The sequence below is a fragment of the Anabrus simplex genome, chromosome 2, assembly GCF_040414725.1.
Source record: "Anabrus simplex isolate iqAnaSimp1 chromosome 2, ASM4041472v1, whole genome shotgun sequence".
In the NCBI taxonomy this organism is placed as follows: domain Eukaryota; kingdom Metazoa; phylum Arthropoda; class Insecta; order Orthoptera; family Tettigoniidae; genus Anabrus; species Anabrus simplex.
The window spans coordinates 1,000,201,366-1,000,222,687 of NC_090266.1; the positions used below are offsets into that span (position 1 = coordinate 1,000,201,366).

The 21,322-nt window shown below is 39.1% G+C and overlaps 1 protein-coding gene across 4 annotated transcripts in view; it reads right to left on the minus strand.

Moving 5' to 3' along the window:
- The window catches only part of LOC136864624 (MOB kinase activator-like 4), a 254,865-nt gene extending 234,171 nt beyond the window's left edge, over window positions 1-20,694 (minus strand). For all 4 annotated transcript variants that reach the window (XM_067141862.2, XM_067141865.2, XM_067141864.2 and 1 more), the window contains exon 1: window positions 20,494-20,694. In XM_067141862.2, coding sequence (XP_066997963.1) covers window positions 20,494-20,553 — 60 coding nt within the window. In that variant the 5' untranslated portion in view covers window positions 20,554-20,694. The remainder of the gene's footprint in view (window positions 1-20,493) is intronic.
- Window positions 20,695-21,322: the final 628 nt, after the last annotated feature.

Genomic DNA, 21,322 nt, shown 5'->3' on the forward strand with positions numbered 1-21,322 from the left:
AAAACCATTGCTCTGTCATTGGCATGGGTCCAAATGGCTGTAGTCTGGTGACCTACTTCCGCACCTCCTCTTGGCAAAGTCAATGACATGTTGTGTTTTATTTTTAATGCTTCCCTCAGTATTACCATTGTTATTATTTTCCTCAACTGTTTTGGAACAGTACATTTGAGTTCATTTAGATTAATCTACCATTATCATTGTTATCGTAATATGAATTGAATTGTCCATCCCGCGTAGTAGGGACAATAATAGTAATCCACCAGCTGTAAAAATCATATATCCACATTTCAGTTGAGAATTGTAGTGAAAATACGGTATATTTAGATAGTATCTTTCCTGCCATATTCGTGTGTATCTTTTGTGTGTATATATTAGAGCATAGTATTAATAATAAACTGTCTACGCATTTGGCTTTGTTGGTAATCTTTGAGTAGTTCTTGCAAATTACAAACTTTCATTTCTGTTTGTGCTTAATGGTAACATATTGTAATCTAGGATACATCTGAACGTAGTTTAAAATTATTGTAGTGTACTGCAGTATCTTATTAGAAATTAGCGTGCTTATTCTATTGTAAAATATTTGTGTAGCATAGTAGAAGTATCTGTGGAAACTGTCTTATTAGAATTCTGTTTTAATTAGGATTGGTTTAATTGCAGTTTAGAAATGTGTAATTCTTATGTATTCCTTTTGATATTCAGTACGTAACAGCAGTTTTTACCCTGTTAGGGTGTTGTAGAATAAAAATATAGTACGACTAAGTAGTATTGCAGTGTAGTGGTATATTAATTACCTTATTGTCATGTGATCTTTGTGTGCTATCCTACACAGTATTTCTTATCTTTCATTCTTTTGCACATAATTTATTTATTTTTCCTTTTCTTTTAATTTTTCTGTAAAGAATGGCTAAGGAGTGCAAGTGTAGGAACTGTGAGTGTGGACAGGCAGGGGTATGAGGGAGATAATTGATGATGATGATGATGCTTGTTGTTTTAAGGGGCCTAACATCGAAGGTCATCGGCCCCTAGAGGGAGATGATTAGGATTCTCTGAGAAAACGGGAAGGAAGGTAGGCCTCCCTCAAACAATGTACAGGATACAGTGGTTATAAAAGAGGGATGGGAAGGAAAAGGGGGAACTGTAGAAGACAGGTGGTGGAATGTTCTACAGCGAAGGAGATTGCAGGCTAAGGGCTTTAATCAGGATCACAATTTAGGACAGGTGTCTGTGAGAAATTTGTATGAGTCACTGCAGTTAGACCAGAAGGAAGATGAGGAACAGGGAACTGTTGCTGAGAAATGTGGAAGTAGGAGGAAGGGAAAAGGTAGGAAAGGGAAAGGTAGAGGATAGGAAAAACAGGTGAAACAAGGTCATGGAGGGGAGAAAAGGGAGGAGGAAGTAGCATCTGCAGTTGTCAGGAAAGATAGGGCTGATGAAGAGGTGAAAGGATCAAATGAGGTGGGTAGGGTTGAGGCTGTGGTCATGGGGGATTCCTTTGTTAGACATGCTGGGAAAGTGTGTGAAGAAAGGGAACCAGAGCAGAGTGTTATCCAGGAATTAAGTTGAGGCAGATGTTGTAGAAAAGAAGGAGGAGGAAAAGGAGGTGGCAGAGTTTCATGTTGGTACCTAGAACATAAGGCTAGCGGGTATACGTACCAACATAGTTGGGGATGTGTGGGACCTGGTAAATGCAGCACGGGTGAAGTTTAACAAAGCGGATTTTGTTATCAGTGGAATACTGTGTAGGAGGGACACTGACTGGGGATACTGGTTGATGATTTAAATGAGACTATGGAGTGGGTATGTGGGAAACTGGTAGTGAGATTTCTAGATCCTGATGGGTGGGCAGGCAATAGGGATCTTCGCTCAGATGGCCTCCCGCAGGGGTACGTATACTGTAAGTTAGGAAATTTGTTTAGAAGGGTAACAGGAAGGTACATTAAAGAAAACGGGGTGGTCTAGGGAGCGGTGATAAGGGTAGAGGAATATGGAAGTCAAGTAGGGAAGTCATAAAAATATTAGCATTGAACTGTAGAAGTATTGTAAAGAAAGGAACAGAATTAAGTAATATAATGGATATATACTTACCAGATAATATAATAGAAATTGAATCATGGCTGAGAAATAATATAATGGATGGATAAATTTTCTCACGGAACTGGAGTATCGTAGAGATAGGATAGGAGTGGTAGGAATATTCATTCCGGTGAAAGAATTTGTAAGCTACGAAAAAGTTAAAGATGACAAATACGAAATTCTAGGTGTAAGGCTCACTTCTAAAGATAATGGCCAACTTGATGTCTTTGGAGTGTACAGACTGGGAAAAGGATAGCGCTGACGCTAATTCAGAATTATTTGATAAGATAATCAGCTACGTAGGAAATGACATGAAAAGGAATGTGACTGTAGTGGGGGATCTCAATTTACTAAATGTCAATTGGGAAGGTAATGCGAACAACATGAAGCATGACTAATAAATGGCAAATAAGTTAATATGGGAAGGACAGCTGATTCAGAATGTGATGGAACCAACTGAACATGGTGCTGGTAAAACCAGATGAGCTCTATAGAGAAACTGAAGTAAAAGATGGTATTAGTGATCACGGAGTTGTTTTTGTCATAGTTAAAAATAAATGTGATAGAAAGGAAGGTCTTAAAAGTAGGACTATTAGGCAGTACCGCATGGCTGATATAGTTTTTAAAAAGTAACTATGATCAGTGGAAAACGATAAATAAAAATGTAAACAGACTCTGGGATGGGTTTAAAGCAATTCTTGAGAAACGCGAGAAAATGGTTTGTACCTTTAAAAATGGTAAGGAATGGTAAAGACCCACTTAATTATAACAGAGAAATAAAGGGCCGATTGCTGAAACGATGACTAGTTTTAAGCCTTAGACATCATCTACCTAAACAACGTCTACATCGTTCACGATCTTCCATTGCATAAACAATGTTCAGTCGATGTTTAACTAGACATCCCTAAAAGTTTCAATTTTGGTTTGAAAATGGAGACAGAAGTATCTTTCATGCAACTTTTTGCTTGTCGCAACCAATGAAAAAAGTCGATGCGCGCGCCGAACGCCAGTCAGCTGTTTGTCTTCCTACACATTACTCAAATATGGCTGAGCATGACTTGCCCACAGATAAGAGTATCTCTTTCGGTGGAAATTAAATCTCATAATATTATCGACACTAAAGCGACACGCCACCGTACGGGGAGCTTTCATTACAGCGTTGTTACAGTGAGTGTAATCTACTCATAAATACGGTAGCTTCGACGAAGGGAAGATGAAGCAATAGTAATGTATAACCGAGTATGTTGTACGGGCCATATAGAAGTAGCTTGCATTCTGGAGATCGTAGGTTCGAAACTCATCATCGGCAGCCGTGAAGATTGTTTTCCGTAGTTTCCTTATTTTTACACCAGGCAAATACTAGGTCTGTTATTATGACCACGGCTCTTCTTCCCCAGTCCTCTATAAACGATAATCACCACCACATGCCTTTTCCTATCTGATAGTTGCCGAAAACTTATACAATTTTATATATATAAAAATCCCATACAACCTACTTTTTAGTTTTCACTATTATGAGTGTTTACTTGGCAGTAAATATAAGTGAATCCCTCCTGGTTGATGTATGTGACAGCCCTCAGACGATCGGGACACGTAATTCTGTTATGAATGTAGTCGAAGTGACCTATAATTCCATGGAAATTACCCCCATGTACATAATAAAATATAGCGGTTGCCAAGAATTGTATTCAAGTTGACATTTACCGGACTGTCACTTTGTCAGTCTCAAGAAACTAGTCTCTCGTAAAGCGAAACCTTATTTTATGATTATCTCCCCGTGCATGTCAAACTAATAGCTGCGAATTAGCAGCGGGCGACCCACCTTTCTTCCCGGAATCGTCACAACATGATAATACAAATTACATATTTCATGGTACATAACCTCTGATTGTGATTCACTCCTCTCATTTGAGGTTAAAAAGTGCTCTCGGCAGTGTTTAAATATGACCGGTTGAACAATGGTTTTAGACATTGCCGAAGTGATAAATAACGTCTCTGCAATGCGGCAGCCATGCTTAGGCATTGTTTAACCGTAGACATCGTCTAAATACCGTTTCTGCAATCGGCCCAAATAGACTAAGAAGGTGGCGCAGATTGGAAAGAAATAGATTTAGAAATGCTGTGGGAAAAAGGAGAAATTCAAGGAACTTACTAGGAAATTGAATCTAGCAAAGAAGTCAGGTAAGGATAACATGACGGCAAGCATAATTGGCAGTCATACAAATTTTAGTGAAAAATGGAAGGGTACGTATAGGTGTAAGGCAGATACAGGATCCAAGAAGGATATTCCAGGAATCATTAATGAACAAGGTGAGTATGTATGCGAGGATCTTCAAAAGACAGCAGTATATAAAGATTGTTGGTTACAAGGATAATGTTCAGATAGAGGAGGTGACTAATCCTAAAAAAGTATTAAAATATACCTATGATAACATTTACAATAAGATACAAATGCTGAAAACTAGAAAAGCAGCTGGAATTGATAAGATTTCTGGGGATATACTAAAGACAATGGATTGGGATATAGTACCATATCTGAAGTACTTATTTGATTATTGTTTGCATGAAGGAGCTATACCAAATGAATGGAGAGTTGCTTTAGTTGCTTTAGTAGCTCCTCTGTATAAAGGAAAGGGTGATAGACATAAAACTGAAAATTACAGGCCAGTCAGTTTGACATGCATTGCATGTAAGCTTTGGGAAAGCAATCTTTCTGATAATGTTAGACATGTCTGCAAAATTAATAACTGGTTCGATAGAAGGCAGTTCGGGTTTAGGAAAGATTATTCCACCGAAGCTCAACTTGTAGGATTCCAGCAAGATATAGCAGATATCTTGGATTCTGGAGGTCAAATGGACTGTATCGCGATTGACCTGTCTAAAGCATTTGATAGGGTGGATCATGGGAGACTACTGGCAAAAATGAGTGCAATTGGACTAGACAAAAGAGTGACTGAATGGGTTGCTATATTTCTAGAAAATAGATCTCAGAGAATTAGAGTAGGTGAAGCTTTATCTGACCCTGTAATAATTAAGAGGGGAATTCGTCAAGGCAGTATTATCGGACCTTTATGTTTTCTTATATATATAAATGATATGAGTAAAGGAGTGGAATCGGAGGTAAGGCTTTTTGCGGATGATGTTATTCTCTATAGAGTGATAAGTTACAAGACTGTGAGCAACTGCAACGTGACCTCGAAAATGTTGTGAGATAGACAGCAGGCAATGGTATGGTGATAAATGGGGTTAAAAGTCAGGTTGTGAGTTTAACAAATAGGAAAAGTCTTCTCATTTTCAATTACTGTGTTGATGGAGTGGAAGTTCCTTATGGGGATCAGTGTAAGTACCTAGGTGTTAATATAAGGAAAGATCTTCATTGGGGTAATCACATAAATGGGATTGTAAATGAAGGGTACAGATCTCTGCACATGGTTATGAGGGTGTTTAGGGATTGTAGTAAAGATGTAAAGGAGAGGCCATACAGGTCTATGGTAAGACCCCAAATAGAGTATGGTTCCAGTGTATGGGACCATCACCATGATTACTTGATTCAAGAACTGGAAAATATCCAAAGAGCAGATCAATTTGTTCTGGGTGATTTCCAACAAAAGAGTAGTGTTACAAAAATGTTGCTAATTTTGTATCAATACGGATCTATATGATGAAGTTCGTAAATTGTACTGAGTGGTATGTTCCGAGACGTCAGTGGAGAGATGGTGTGGTGTTTGAGTGGAGTCTTGAAAAGTAGGAAAGATCATAATTATGAAAATAAAGTTGGTATTCAAGAGAAAAAATTGGGGCAAATATTCATTTATAAGGAGGGGAGTTAGGGATTGGAAAGACTTACCAAAGGAGATGATCAAAGAATTTCCAATTTCTTTGAAATCATTCAAGAGAAGGCTAGGAAAACAACAGACAAGAGAATCTGCCACCTGGGCGACTGCCCTAAATGAAGATTAGTAGTGATTGATTTTTTTTAAAGAACTATTTAGGGATAGTCTAATGGACTTAATTTTACGGGTTGATTAATTTTCCTTTAATTTCCGGTGATGTAATTTATGTTTACTAGAATGGCTTTCGTGGAATTACATTCGTAGTTTTTATTATAACCATCAAATTATTTATTTTCAGACAGTCTAACAAGCTTTTTTAATGGGCTGGTTAAATTAATGTCGAATGGTCCACCTTTTTCAATACTATATTATGCAATATTATTGGATTACATTACTAAACTAGGGACTAGTTTCGGCCTTGGCTGGCCATCTTCAGCCTTAATGTAAAACATCTAATAACTAAGCAAATGTATAATCATACAACTGACATGAAAACTAAACATTAGTTATTATTAGTTATTAATTATTATTATTGTGATCACAATTCACTAAGGATCAAAACCGTTAAGTGTATATCTTACGATTAGTTAGCTTTCCTTTAATTTTCCATGATGTAATTTATATTTATGTGAACGGCTTTCATGTAACTATATTTGTAGTTTTTATTATTTCTATTAAGGGATAATCTAACAAGCTTATTTAAAGAACTGGTTAGTTTTCCTTAATTTCCTTTATGTCATTTACGTTAACAGCTTTCGTGAATTTGTTATCATCGATTTTTTTTTAAACGGGTATATAAATTTAAAATTAATTTACTCAAAGTTAGTTTTGGCAGACTAAAGAGCCTCATCATCATCTACTAAAGGCAATGCTTTGTCCGACGATCTTCTGCTAGCCTCTTCATGTTGCTATATGAACCACATGCCAGTTCACTGAAGGAGTTCTTGATGTATGACATCCTTGGTCGTCCCTTGGGTCTCTTTCCCAGTACTTTATCTTCAATGATGATGGAGAAGAGAGTCATGTCTCAGTACGTGTCCAAGGAACTTTCTTTTCTTTATCGTATTTAATAAACATCGGTCCTCTTTTACGTTCTTTAAAACAAAGTCTTTTTTTTTTTATCTGTCAAACTTGTTTTTGTAATTCTTCTCCAAAACCACATTTCAGCAGCCTCAAGAGTCCAACAATTATAAATTAACTGAGTCAAAACTGAAGAGAGATGGCTTCAGATATTACAAACTATTTCTGAGTATAGATGATTGATCGTTATTCATACTGGAACAAAAGAGTGCTTTGTACCCAGTACATTTTTCCATTAGTTTTCCTGTTATTGTGTACTGAAGTTGACTGGATGGTAAAGGAAGAGCAAGTCTTCTTTTGCTACCGCTTTTTCCCCACACCTGTGGGGTCGCGGGGTGTGGATTTGGCCCTGTTTTCCGGCCGGATGCCCTTCTGGATACCAACCCTATTTGGAGGGATGTAATCACTACTGCATGTTTCTGTGGTGGTTGGTAGTGTGGTACGTTGTCTGAATATGATGAGGAGAATGTTGGGACGGACACATACACCCAGTCCCCGAGCCAGACGAATTAATCAGAAGCTATTAAAATCCCCGACCCAGCCGGGAATCGAACCCAGGACCCTCTGAACCGAAGGCCAGTGCACTGACCATTCAGCCAGCGAGTCGGACGGTAAAGGAAGAGCAATATGACATACTTTTTGTAGAATTCTGTCAATGGTTCTCATCATCTAATATCGATTTTGCCGTCTCCACTGTTACAGGTTCTCTGGTCATTCTAAAGACCCCCCCCCCAACACACACATATATTCTCTTTTAGACCAAGAATTAACTTCACAGAGGTATTTCTGTTAAAACTTCTCCAGTGTATTTTCATGTCGGTATAAGCAATTACATGTATTTATTTAGGTCTGTTTTGTATTTTATAATCACCACCTGAAGCAAGCTGAAATTTTGTCAGTGTATACTGCTACCTGTCAGACATTTACTTTTTAAGCATCTTATTTTATAGTGCGTGATATATTAACTCTCTAAGCGCCAACGTCCTTTTGAAAGCCCCTTTGGTTTTCATCTGAAAAATGCCAACGTCCTTTCAAAAAGACGTTCATAGTATTTATTTTTTATTATTAAAAGTAACAGTCATTTCCTTTCAGAATTTCCCAATATAGTTAGCTAAAGACTTATTATTTTTGCAATAAACAGCCTCGTTTATTTTCAAGGCCATTTTTTTCAGTATAATAGTCCAATCAGCAGGCATATTTATTGGCGCGCTTTACTTGGCGCGGCTGTGCAACTTGTCCGCTCTGTGTCTAGTTGCTCTCGATCTTTTACTTGTTTATTTATTGCTGTGAAAATGATTATATATCCATTGTGCTTGACAAAACGTGTTTGTTTGAGAGGTCTTGGAAAATATACTTGTACTGAATTTTATTATTATTATTATTATTATTATTATTATTATTATTAATATTATTTGTAGTATGTTACATAAGAGTTATGTAAAATACATTTGTACCGTATTTAGTAAGTACAGATATATAAATAAAATTAGTGTAATTAGACTTTTATTTTTGGCTCATTTGGAGATTATATATATATAAATTATTTTTACTACAGAATTATTTTAGGCACAAAATGAATGAAATTTTCAATATAGCTTCATAATAGGTTGTACTATTTAATGAATATGTTTGCGACATATAAAAATTGTTTTGTTCTACCTAAAGTTTATTGCTAAACTTTTTTGTTTTATTTTATTTGTAATTAATGTTTTTGGGTTTTGCCTGCCAAATGTTTACTAGTGGTCATAAATGAACTGAGAAAGGCTTTATTCGTAGGCCTATAGGCAATCTCATTAGTAAAAAAATAACAAAAATTTCAAGTTTCTATCTACAACAGCAGCTGAACTGTGAGGGATCAAACACAAGCTTGCAAAAAATGGAAACTGGCCTTGGCGCTCAGCGGTGGGAAAACCGTAATAGCACGCATCCACAGTTAATACAAATGATCATAGACTTCTAATGTAGATTTTGTAATTAAAATACTTTCATTACAAATTTTAACATTTGATCACTTTAGATGACTTTGCTGCATTTAAGTTGCTTTCCTTAAAATCAGACCTCTTTTTTTATTCATTCAACACAGATCACAATTTTCGTCCATTAATATCCCTGAAGTAGGTGATCTGACATTTTTGGGGGGGGTAACTTCTTAGGACAAATAACTTCAAGCTGAATCTCAAACTTCTTGCAGGAGCTGATTTAACACATTCACTCCTATCTCCCTCTGCAGGTATGAGGCTTGTTTTTTAAGGAAGGGCCATTAATAATAACTTTGTGTGGCTATTACTAGCCGATTGCAGCCCTTGTAAGGCAGACCCTCCGATGAGGGTGGGCGGCATCTGCCATGAATAGGTAACTGCGTGTTATTGTGGTGGAGGATAGGGTTGTGTGTGGTGTGTGAGTTGCAGCGATGTTGGGGGCATCACAAACACCCAGCCCCCGGGCCACTGGAATTAACCAATTAAGGTTAAAATCCCCGACCCGGCCGGGAATCGAACCCGGGACCCTCTGAACCGAAGGCCATTAGGCTGACCATTCAGCCAACGAGTCGGACAGTAAGGGCCATTTGAAAATAACTAGACAACGAAAGGCGATTTTCAAACACCACATTTATTTGCAGATTCTACATACTTTACTCTATTTTTCAACACAGCCACCAAGTTTGTTTAAACACTAATCATACCTTACAACTATGTTTTGAATACCCTCTTCATAGAAACTCACCGCCTGCTCCTATAAAGCACTGACCTAGACTAGTCAGGAAAGGTGTTTGAGAGAGCTGTTATTGTGAAGCGTCTGTCCTCACGAATCTTCGCTTCAACTGAAGCCACCCAATCATCTGTAATCGGAGGCGGGCGACCGGAGCGGGCCTCATCATAGACGTTGTCACAGCCATCTTTGAAGTCTCGTACCCACTTACACACTTTGCCATCACTCATAGTATTAGCACCGTACACTTCGCAAATCTGTCGGTGAATGTCTGCAGCAGACAGGTACCTTGCCAACAAAAACTGAATCAATGACCGAACCTCGCGTGGGGTGGGCAAGTCGATAATCTTGAACATAAAGCAAGCACAGAATAGAACCGTACAGGTTAGCAACAAAGCTGAAACTGAGCACCGTTCTTCCCGAGGCATGCCGGCACACACGCACGTTGCGACGTGCACACGAACTACTAGTGTCTACAACAAAACGGTCTTTACTTGAAAAACACGCCTCGTATTTAATCATACACCCCAGAGATTTTTAGATGCTATCTGGACTTCCTAGGTAACATGTAACACCCGGCTTTAATTTAGTGTGACTCATACTATAAACCCTAAAAATGTGAAAATTTGTACACACCTTCACAAGAGATCTAGTACAAGTTACTACTTGCGATGATTATTCGTTTTATCACTCAGTGCCATTTGAAATACAACAACGCACTTCAGAGATCTCAAGATTGACACATGTTTTTTCAGATCACATATCTCACAATGTGGGAAATTACCCCCAGCTGCAGCAAAATGTTAAGTTTGCCCACAGTCTACCGGCAAACTTTTTTCGCTATTTGTTTTACGTCGCACCGACACAGATAGGTCTTATGGTGACGATGGGATAGGAAAGGCCTAGGAATGGGAAGGAAGCGGACGTGGCCTTAATTAAAGTATAGCCCCAGCATTTGCCTCGTGTGAAAATGGGAAACCATGGAAAACCACCTTCCGGGCTGCAGACAGTGGAGTTTGAACCCACTATCTCCCGGATGCAAGCTCACAGCGGCGCACCCCTAACTGCACTACCAACTCGCCCGGTACCGGCAAACTGGTATACTGTGTCATCTAACATACATTAGAATGTAAAAAGTTGACAAAAATTCAAATCAGAATAAGGTCGGATACAGTATTTTACACTTGTGAAACCTAAGCAGACAATGGTTGGATATGGGAGTAAATGTGTTAATATTTGCAACAAATTTAAGAGAAATCAGGACTGCCATGGTGTTATGAACAGTCACAAATTTCAAATATGGGTAGAAGCTAATCATAGGATTGAGAAATATATGATCCTGTGTCACTGTGATGGATAATGCAGCATACCACTGAAAACTTCTGGTGCAGCAACCGAAAACAAAACGGAGGAAGGATAAATTGGTGGTAATTATATTACTGCATTTCCGTGCATTATTAACACCCCTGGATAATTTACGCACCCAAACTTTTTGGTTCAAAATGGGTAAAAAGAAACGTTTCCATATTTGACGCACCCGCTTTCTCGATAATTTATTGCACAGTTCCAGATCCATCTCAAAATGATATCGAGAAACAGCCTCCTGTCGTGAAACCTGGATTTCCAAATACTGAGCAACTTCCTGTTATCATCCGTTGGGAAGTACCATGGGCCTCTGCACTACTTTAGTTCAGTGAGTGAATCTGTGCAGTTCTGTCCAGTGACGCTCTATTCAAGTCTGGTACAAATGTATTATGAGTGTTTTGGGTACACATGTTTTGAGATCTCAAAATTGTTTGTCAATCCACAAAGAGCAAGCATTTGAGAAATACTGCATCGTGTAAACTCGCAGTGATCATTTACGGCGAAACACACGGGAATACGGCAGTGGGCCACAAGGATTCATTGTCTGAGTGCCATGTGCGCTACTGGCGGATACAGAACACTGCACTACAATCTACCAACAAGCCTCGCAAAGCATTTTGTGATGTGATTGGTACTTTAGTTAATCCATATCTATTTTCACTTCATGTCATATTATCAGCTTGAAATGGGAAGAACATTTTCCAGTGTCCGTAGTTCAAGTCCGCGCATTCAACTTGCTGATGTAGAGCCATCTGACTGTTCAGAAGAAAACTTAAACCGTAGTTCTACGCTAATTCATATGCCGAAATTCTACAGATCAGGTCATCCTCCTGCTGTATGTGACAGCAGACACTACTACCTGCGACAGTCTGGACGAGAGTTAAGTGGCCATTACCAATCTTAACACCCAAAGTGGGGACAAACGGCTACGGGCAGAGGAGTCCTCCCTTTGGAGGCCAGGTGAAGGCCTTGTGGAGAAAATGACACATAAATTCACCAGAAAGGAGAACACAGTCAATGGTTCAGAAAGTATAAGAGAAACCCAGTCCCAACAGCAGATAAAATGGAATACTTACTCCTGTCAGCTATGTATGTACTTCAGCGAAGCCTTTGTAAAAGGCGTGTGTACTCCTGAGGAGTGGCCTAATGTTACACCTGGCAGTAGGTATAAAAGCCCTCTGAGAGTGGTGACCCCACCGTAATAATAGCCTATATGTGATATGGTACTTCTAAATTTGCCTCGAAATAGGTTAGGCCGTACCCTGAAAGCAACATGCAGTTCCTTGGGTACTGGGGAAACTGGAAAATGGGCGACCAGTAACAAACATCACGAAGATGGGCATAATCAACCTTATGTTCCTGACAGGAAAGGCACACGAAGAGGTGAATTTCATGGCGAAAGAGGGTAAAGAAATGGTGGTGTTAAGCAGCATTAAGTGGAAGGAGAAGAGAAAGAAATTAAGTGGAAGGAGAAGAGAAAGAATAGATTGCTAGTGGCTTTACGTCGCACCGACACAGATAGGTCTTTTGGCGACGATGGAAAAGGAAAGGGCTAGGAGTTGGAAGGAAGCGGCTGTGGCCTTAATTAACATACAGTCCCGGCATTTGCCTGGTGTGAAAATGGGAAACCACAGAAAACCATCTTCAGGGCTGCCGACAGTGGGATTTGAACCCACTATCTCCCGGATGCAAGCTCACAGCTTCGAGGTTCCTAACCGCACGGCCAACTCGCCTGGTAGAAGAGAATGAGGAAAGGATGTACACTATACTGGAGCGGTGGCCAAGAGGCAAAAAATAGAGTGAGCTTGATAATTCCAAAAGAGCTGGAGGAGTATGTGAATATGGTAGAGCACATCAGCAACAGGATAACAAAAATCAGACTTACAAGGGAACTGTCCATACTGTCATATCGAAATCAACAATGAAATTTCACCGAGACCATGAGGAGACCCATAAAATAGCGATGTACAAAAATTTAGCTGCCATTTCAAACTGGAAGGATTCGAAATCTTGATACAAATTCTGTCTGACAACGCAGCTTATTGGACAAACCTTGCTTCTTGCTGGCTAGCGCAGCGCACAGTGGACTGGAGTTGCAGATGTGCTGGAGAGAGAGAGAGAGAGAGAGAACGAACTGGCAGGCTGCCACGTGCCAAGGTCACTTTATTGTTACACAACAAATGTGAAACATAAATGAGGTGCGTTAATCGCAAGATAAAAACACAAATATTTTTGGCACCATGCACAACGAATATGTACTTTGAGGCAACATTGGTTTTCACAGTTTTCTTTACTTGTCGTAGTGACATCACCTTTACATAAAATCACCTTACGACAACTTTTGCGAACAGTGGTTAATGAAAGCCGCTTCTTACCCCCTTATTTAACCATAAATTTACAGCTTTTCTCTTGTACGCAAGATCTACAGTTTGTTTCACTTTCTTCTGTGGACTGGAAGCATAGCTTGAACTAGTAGAAATGCTAGGTGACTGCGGTGTCTCTTCACTGGATTGACGGGAATCAGACTCGGGGCTCAAAATCGGATCCCTAACACATCTTGTTCCTGACAATGGTGTGCTGCCTTCTCTTTCAGATAATGCAGATGAGGTGTTGCTGCTTCCACTACCATTTTCACTGTCACTATTTCTCTCCAGACACGACTCAGACGATACTGGCACAAATGAGATGATTTTCTATTAGTTCGATCACATGTCGACCCATCTCCCTTTCTTCCGAAGTTATTTCACGGGAGGAGGAGAAACCTTTTTCACGGAAATAATGTAAGCATACTCTAGAACATTAGCCGGACTCACAACTGCTCTTTGAAAGGAACGTGACAACTGGTTACCACAGAAAGCTCAAGGTAACCCGTCGCTTCAGCTGGTCCCCAGGGCTGTCCATGTCGAGCTATATGCTAACGCGTGCAATTCTATTAGACATTTCTGTATCGATTTCAGGACCTTAAAGATCGAAATGGCAGCTGAATTTTTGTACATTGCTTCTTATGGACCCCTCATCCTCTCTAAAAAATTTCACTGTTGATTTTGATATGACAGTATGCTATTTTTTTGCTATTAGCTTTACGTCGCACCGATACAGATATATCTTATGGCGACGATGGAACAGGAAAGGGCTAGGAGTGGGAAGGGAGCGGCCGTGGCCTTAATCAAGGTACAGCCCCAGCATTTGCCTGGTGTGAAAATGGGAAACCACGGAAAACCATCTTCAGGGCTGCCGACAGTGGGATTCGAACCTACTATCTCCCGAATACTGGATACTGGCCGCACTTAAGCGACTGCAGCTATCAAGCTCGGTGATATGACAGTATGGACAGTTCCCTTGTTAGAATAAGGAACACAGTGAAGGATTCACACAAGTGCAGGCACCACATACAGGGAATAAAAAGGAGGATATTGAGGAATTTCTGGAGAAACTAGAAAAAGAGATAACTGATGTGGAAGTGATTATAATGGGAGACTTAAATGCAGAGGTGGAAAATGAAGGACAGGGAAAGGAAGAAGTAATCGGGCCATATAGATATGGGAAAAGGAAGGAAGAATGAGAGAAACTAGTAGAGTTTTGTGAGAGGAATAGAATGATTGTGGACAACATATGGTTTTGGAAGAAAAATAGTACAAAAATAGCAAGATATGGCTCAGGTAACAGAAGAATAAAATCAGCAATTGATTACATTCTGATGGAAAGGAAAAATCGCAGACAGTTGATGGACACAACAGCTTTACCACGAGAAGCATTCAATGTAGACCATAGAGTTGTGATAGCAAAAATGAGTGAGGGAAATGGAAAAATTAAAGGAGAAAAGGGATAGTAAAATCTGGAATTTAAAAGATAAGAATGTACAGGAAGAATTTCTGGAGAGACTGAAACAACAAATTCCAGTCACTGAAGTACAAAATGTGGAAGATGAATGGTCCAACTACAAAAGGGCATTTGTAAGTGACACAGAGAGTGCCTGGAGTAGAACATCGAGAGTGAAAGAAAAGAAGACACCATGGTGGAATGCGGTGAGACAAACAGTGAAAGAAAAGAAAGCATGGCAAGAATGGAATAGATATAAAAAATGAAGAAAGCAAAAGGAAGTATCAGGAAATAGAAAAGGAAGTATCCGGAAATATCTTGATATTAACAAAATGTAAGAAATTGGTAAGAGAAGAAACTCTGGGAAGAATTCAGGGAAACAGGGTGGTCTAAGGAGCAATGATAAGGGTACAGGGATCTGGAAGTCAAGTAGGGATGATATAATGTTAGTGTTGAACTGTAGAAGTATTATAAAGAAACAAGAATTAAGTAATTTAATAGATATATACCAGATATCATAATAGGAGTTGAATCATGGCTGAGAAATGATATAATGGATGCAGAAATTTTCTCACGGAACTGGAGAGAGAGAAAGAGTGTGTGTGTGTGTGTGTAGACTGCCATTCCTCCATAGACATTCGTACACCTCACTGAAAGTGTCCCCAGCAGAGTTAAAGCCGTTGTAACAGCAAAGGGTGGATGCATCCCACATAAATATCAAATAATAGGGAAAGTGACACTGGTAAAGTCTAACAGCATTTTCAGAGAGGCATCCAGATATATCTGATGTGTGTGAGGAAGAGAGAGAGAGAGAGAGAGAGAGAGAGAGTGTGTGTGTGTGTGTGTGCATGTGTGTTTTAGTAATGAAGAAAATAGGAATTTTATAAGCCCACTTTGCATGGGATTTAACTGACATCAGTTCTCTTCTCACTTTATGCTCTGAGACAGTTAGAAATTCAAGCATGGGCGATCAGATGATTGTTGTCATGATGGTGGTCTGCACTACATCATGTTCAAGAGTAAAAAAGTCTGCTAAGAAGTGTTTATCAATCTCATCAGTGGTACTTCTGGTTTAGAATGGCTCACAAGTAGCTTTCCAATACCTAAGGAACGGAGTTGCCAGCAAGTAATACCAGCTTTTATATTAATGGATCGACGCCAGAAGTAATCAAATTTCTTACTGCGGATAAATGGTTTAATTTGATTTCGCAGTTTGCGGTATTGTTCAAATATGTCAGCTGATAAATGTTGTCTGTAATGTTGATATAATGCAACAGACTGAGGCATTGTAGATTTAGCTTCAGCTGTCAGCCAAGGACAGGGTTGGCATGTTACTTTCTATCAGCTCTTAAGGGTATTTTTATCGTTAAGTCCATGGATATGAGAATTAATGTTTTCCAATTTCTCACCTATACCATTCATTAGGCGTGTGTTACTTGTGTACTATCAGAATCTGGATATTTGAGCCCAATGCGGCGCAGACTGCATTGGAAAAATGTACTGGATACTAACAATCGCACTCGTTTCCGAAATATCACAAGATCGCTTTGATTTCATATTCCGACATCTACACATGAATGATGCAAAAAATTTGAATAAGTAAGCCAAGTTTACGAAAGAGTGACCTTTGATAAGTATGCTGAACGAAAAGTTCAAATCATATGCACCTCACGTAGCAAACCACAACATTGATGAAGCTATGGTACCTACCATATTATGGGCACCATGGATGTAAATAATTATCCAAAATAAGTCATGGGCACCATGGATGTAAATAATTTATCCAAAATAAGTCTATAAGATATGGTTTCATATTTTAAATTGGTGCAACTGACAATAGATTTTTATCATTTAGTTTGAGCCATAACAATGAGTTTCAACTCCAATAAAGGACTGTTACAAAAAAAATGGCCTAAGTGGTAGCATTGTAGTATTGCGATATCGTGAGATCTATGCGCCCAGATGCCGCCTTTCATTTCTTCTCACAATTTCTTTACCGGTGTTCCTTTGCTGGGTTGAACATCTTTCGTGCAGCATGTCTGGCCAAGGACCGCACGAGATGGAGACAATTGACCGATAGCCTTCTCGGAGAACACAATCCTCAGAATTGATGGAACAATAAGAATTCCTTTGCTACTACACTTAAAAGAACGGAAAATCAAAGTTACAGCCACAATTCAAGACTAGAATTTTGAACTCCTCCCTAGTGGATACTGCTGAAATGAAGAAAATGAGTGGAATTTCTTTTGATTTCAAAACTGCTGAGGAGAAAATTGTTGTTTGTAAATGGAAAATAAAATAATAACATTGCCAGTGTTGCATTGAATGCTGTGCCTCTGTACCCACTGCAGTGTGTTTCACGATACTCAAAGTAGGGGAAAAAGAAAAAATGTCTAATTTCTCAACATAAAAGCGAGTCAATTTATAATAAACATAAGGGTGGAGTCCAGCTCCATGGCTAAATGGTTAGCATACTGGCCTTTGGCCACAGGAGTCCCGGGTTCGATTCCCAGCAGGGTCGGGAATTTTAACCATAATTGGTTAATTTCGCTGACACGGGGGCTGGGTGTATGTGTCGTCTTCATCATCATTTCATCTTCATAACGACGCGCAGGTCGCCTTCGGGCGTCATATCAAAAGACCTGCATCTGGCGAGCCGAACTTGTCCTCGGACATTCCCGGCACTAAAAGCCATACGCCATTTCCATTTCATTTCATAAGGGTGGAGATGATCGTTCCAACCAAAACACATCCCACTACTGCATAGCCATTTGTAGCAAGCGGTGGTACTTCCCAATTATTATGCACTGTATCAACGTCGCAGAGCCGAATGCGCAACTTCATCGCAAGCAAAGTGGAGGGAACCTCAACAACCAGGCATTCAGATGATGTGTTGTAACTGCCCTCATAGAAACAAAAAAGGAGCAACTAAAAAGGGACCAGGCAAACCATCACAAACGAAGCTCATTGAGTCTAGGTATGACAAGCCAGACCACATGGTCATCAATATAAATGGTCCGTTGCCTACACAGTGGCCTTCACAGTTTGCACTAGCCATGTGTCTTGGTGGGTGTGCTAAGTACCAACTGATGAGCCCAACTTAGCAACCAGGAATGAGTTAGCTGGAAAATTTATAATGTCCAACAACGGACCATTCATATTGGTATTATAAATTTACTCATTCGGGACAAATATTTCAGGTTCCCTATGGGAATCAACATCTAGGCTATTATCATCTGATGGCCAAGCAGGCATCAATTCTTGGTAATGAGACAAAGTCTCTCATAGTGCATTGGCACTGCCGGTGGCTCCAAGTAGCCTACGCAGTGGCCTTCACGGTATGCGCACTAGCCATGCGGCTTGGTGGGTGTGCTAAGTAACAACTGATGAGCCAAACTTAGCACATGGGGGTGAAACGCTGGCAACCAGGAATGAATTAGCTGGAAAATTTATTATGTCCAATAACGGACCATTTATATTGGTATTATAAATTTACTCATTCAGGGCAAATATTTCAGATTCCCTATGGGAATCAACATCTATATCATTCAGTCATCCTCAAAAATCTCAAACAAAATGTTGATATTGTAAGCAAACGACGACAGCACGGTGCAGAAAATGTGACACTGGTTTGCATGTCAAATGTTTTGTGGCGTGCCGTACAATGTGATTTACCGATAATTTGTAAATAATTGGAATTTTAAGCTGCATTATTAAATTTGTCATTGTTATAAATGGTAAACAATGAATGAACATCCTAGGATTCCATATAGTTTATCCATATGATCTCCCCTAAAGCGTACCGTCCTCTATATAAGACACCATTTATTTCACAAACACGCCTTTGATGACAGAATGATTGTTAAGAGTAATGTTTACGAACCCCACTGAAAACGTTTTTAAGAAAATAAATTAATCTGCAATAATATGTGCTAGTTCCATTACTACATATCTGTCCTTATTGCTGATCTTATAACTTTCCATAACTGATGCAAGCTTATAAAATACGAATTCCAATTCTATCAGTTGCCTGTAGCTTCCATAAATTGCCATAATTTTTTCGGTGCCTATCACACAAATCAAACATTACTAAAATTTAATCTTTTAGGGATAATAACTAGATAACTCACCATCATTATTAAATAACCTTCTGCCACATCTCTCAAATTCCAGTCCCCAGAATACTGTCTTTTTAGCACAACTCGGATAAACATTACAAGGAGTCAGTAATTAATTACTAGGCATAAATATTATAAATAATGCATAGTGCATGATTAAATATAGGCTAAAAAGAAATTTAAAAATATGGGGAGTGATTACCTCAGTGGCTTAGCTGCGGGCTTCGCACGCTAAAGGCTGAGGTTCAAATCCTGGTCGATCATGGGTTGAGATTTTCATCTCAAGAATCATGTGGCATCAGGACAGGCATCCTTGACCAAAACCAAAATGAACCTGGGTAGCTCAAGTGACTCCAAAAATGAAGAGATAAGTTGAAGAAAGTTTTTAGCAATTTAAAAGCATTTGATGTCACTTATACGACTGGTAGCATGGAACAGTTTTTAATCTACCTCCGCCAAGTCACTTTTAGCAGTACTGTACAAGACACTGGAAACTACTACTTGCATTAGTGTCAGAAACATGACCTAACTAACTGTCAGTCCTTTAAGAATACCCACAGCAGTGTCAGCAAAAAATGAGAGGAAGTTACTATTTTCAATTGAAAGAGGGATTATGTTATACTTCAGTGCAAGCATGCTTGAGGCAAACAACCACATGATTGACCTTCATTCACACACTATCACAACTACACACAACCCAGGAAACAATTAATATAGAGCTGGTAACATTGTTTCTAACTGTAGTGTAACCTAACCTATCATCAGGAATAGTTCAGTCTCACCCTTCACCAACAGTATTATTCACACCAAACTTTACAACATGATCTCATAGAGCTTGGTGTATGCTGATGGATAACAACCCACTCTGTCACTCCCAAAATTTTTCATATAGGCCAAATACAGGCCAAGCAAAAAATTAGAGTTACACTTTCATAAGGTTTAGATTCTTCTTTTACTCATATGTTAGATACAAGTCTATTCGAATAAGTTTTCCGAACTTTACTTAAACTGGACACACTAATATTCAATGAAAACTGCAGAATATCATATACAAAGATTATGATATTAAACTTGTAGTCTCAAGCACTATTACGCACAATGAAATACAACAGACTGACGCATTTTCACATAATATAATACCATGCATAACCTCAGTAGCCACAACAATGCTTTAAAATCGGGTACGCTTGCATTATGACAGTACACAATATCGCAGAAGGAATTAGACAAAATACCCCACCAACTTAGGCCTCCACTTTTACAGCGAAATGGTACAAAATAAACAAACCAGAATGACATGAACTCACAAGCACCAAAGTGACATTTGAAGTTCTACGAAAGGTAACTTACAATAGCATCACTGTCAACACATTCATCGGAAATACTTTTCAACAGAAAATCGGTAACACTTGATGATGTTACAAAGAAAATTCGGTAACATTCATCGCAATCAATAACATGTCATAATAATAATAAATAAAATAATGGTGATTAACCTTTCCCTTGATTCCCGGACGATTCCTTCTTAAAACAGTAGTTCCATCAGCCATCTTCATCGTGCCGAATTTCGAGCACTTCGTAAGTCTACTACCAAGGGTCAACAACAGTTAGTCAACAGGGCCAATATTCGAGAGCACTCAGCAAAAACTTCCAAAATAAAACGTTCTCATTCAATTTCACAGAAACACGCCATTTTACCAAAAATGGCGGCAGGACAGCCGGCCAAAATGCTGCCAATATCATGCACATAAATGTCCCCTTTTCAACCATATTCCCCCCCGCCCCCACAAAAGCCGGAGTAAAAACAAAAGGCCAACCGGTACCCAAACAAAAGTCGGAATAAAAGTCGTCGCAGGTTTGGATAATTGAAAACTTCTCATAAAACATCCAATTAGAATTTTTTTACAAAATACTTTTCTGAAATTCAGGTTTTAAAAACATAATTTCTTAATATCAAAACAAGAAAACCTCAAGATAGAATATAAATAACGGAAGGTAGGTATATACGATTCTATAGTTACTCCTGATTATAGGTAAGTTACGATTTAATACACGTTTAGGGTACTATTTTAAATCACCGATGTGGACTATGTTCCAATAATTTTATTGAGCAATTCCTTTAAAACAGGTCTAGAAAGGTAAGAATAACGGTCGAGAGGATTCGTCGTGCTGACCACACGTCACCTCGTAATCTGCAGATCGTCGGGCTGAGCAGCGGTCGCTTGGTAGGCCAAGTCCCTTCAGTGCTGTAGTGTCATGGGGTTAGTTAATTCCCTTATAACACTGTGCAAAAAAATCCCTAGGAGGTGCCGGAAAGATGTTACG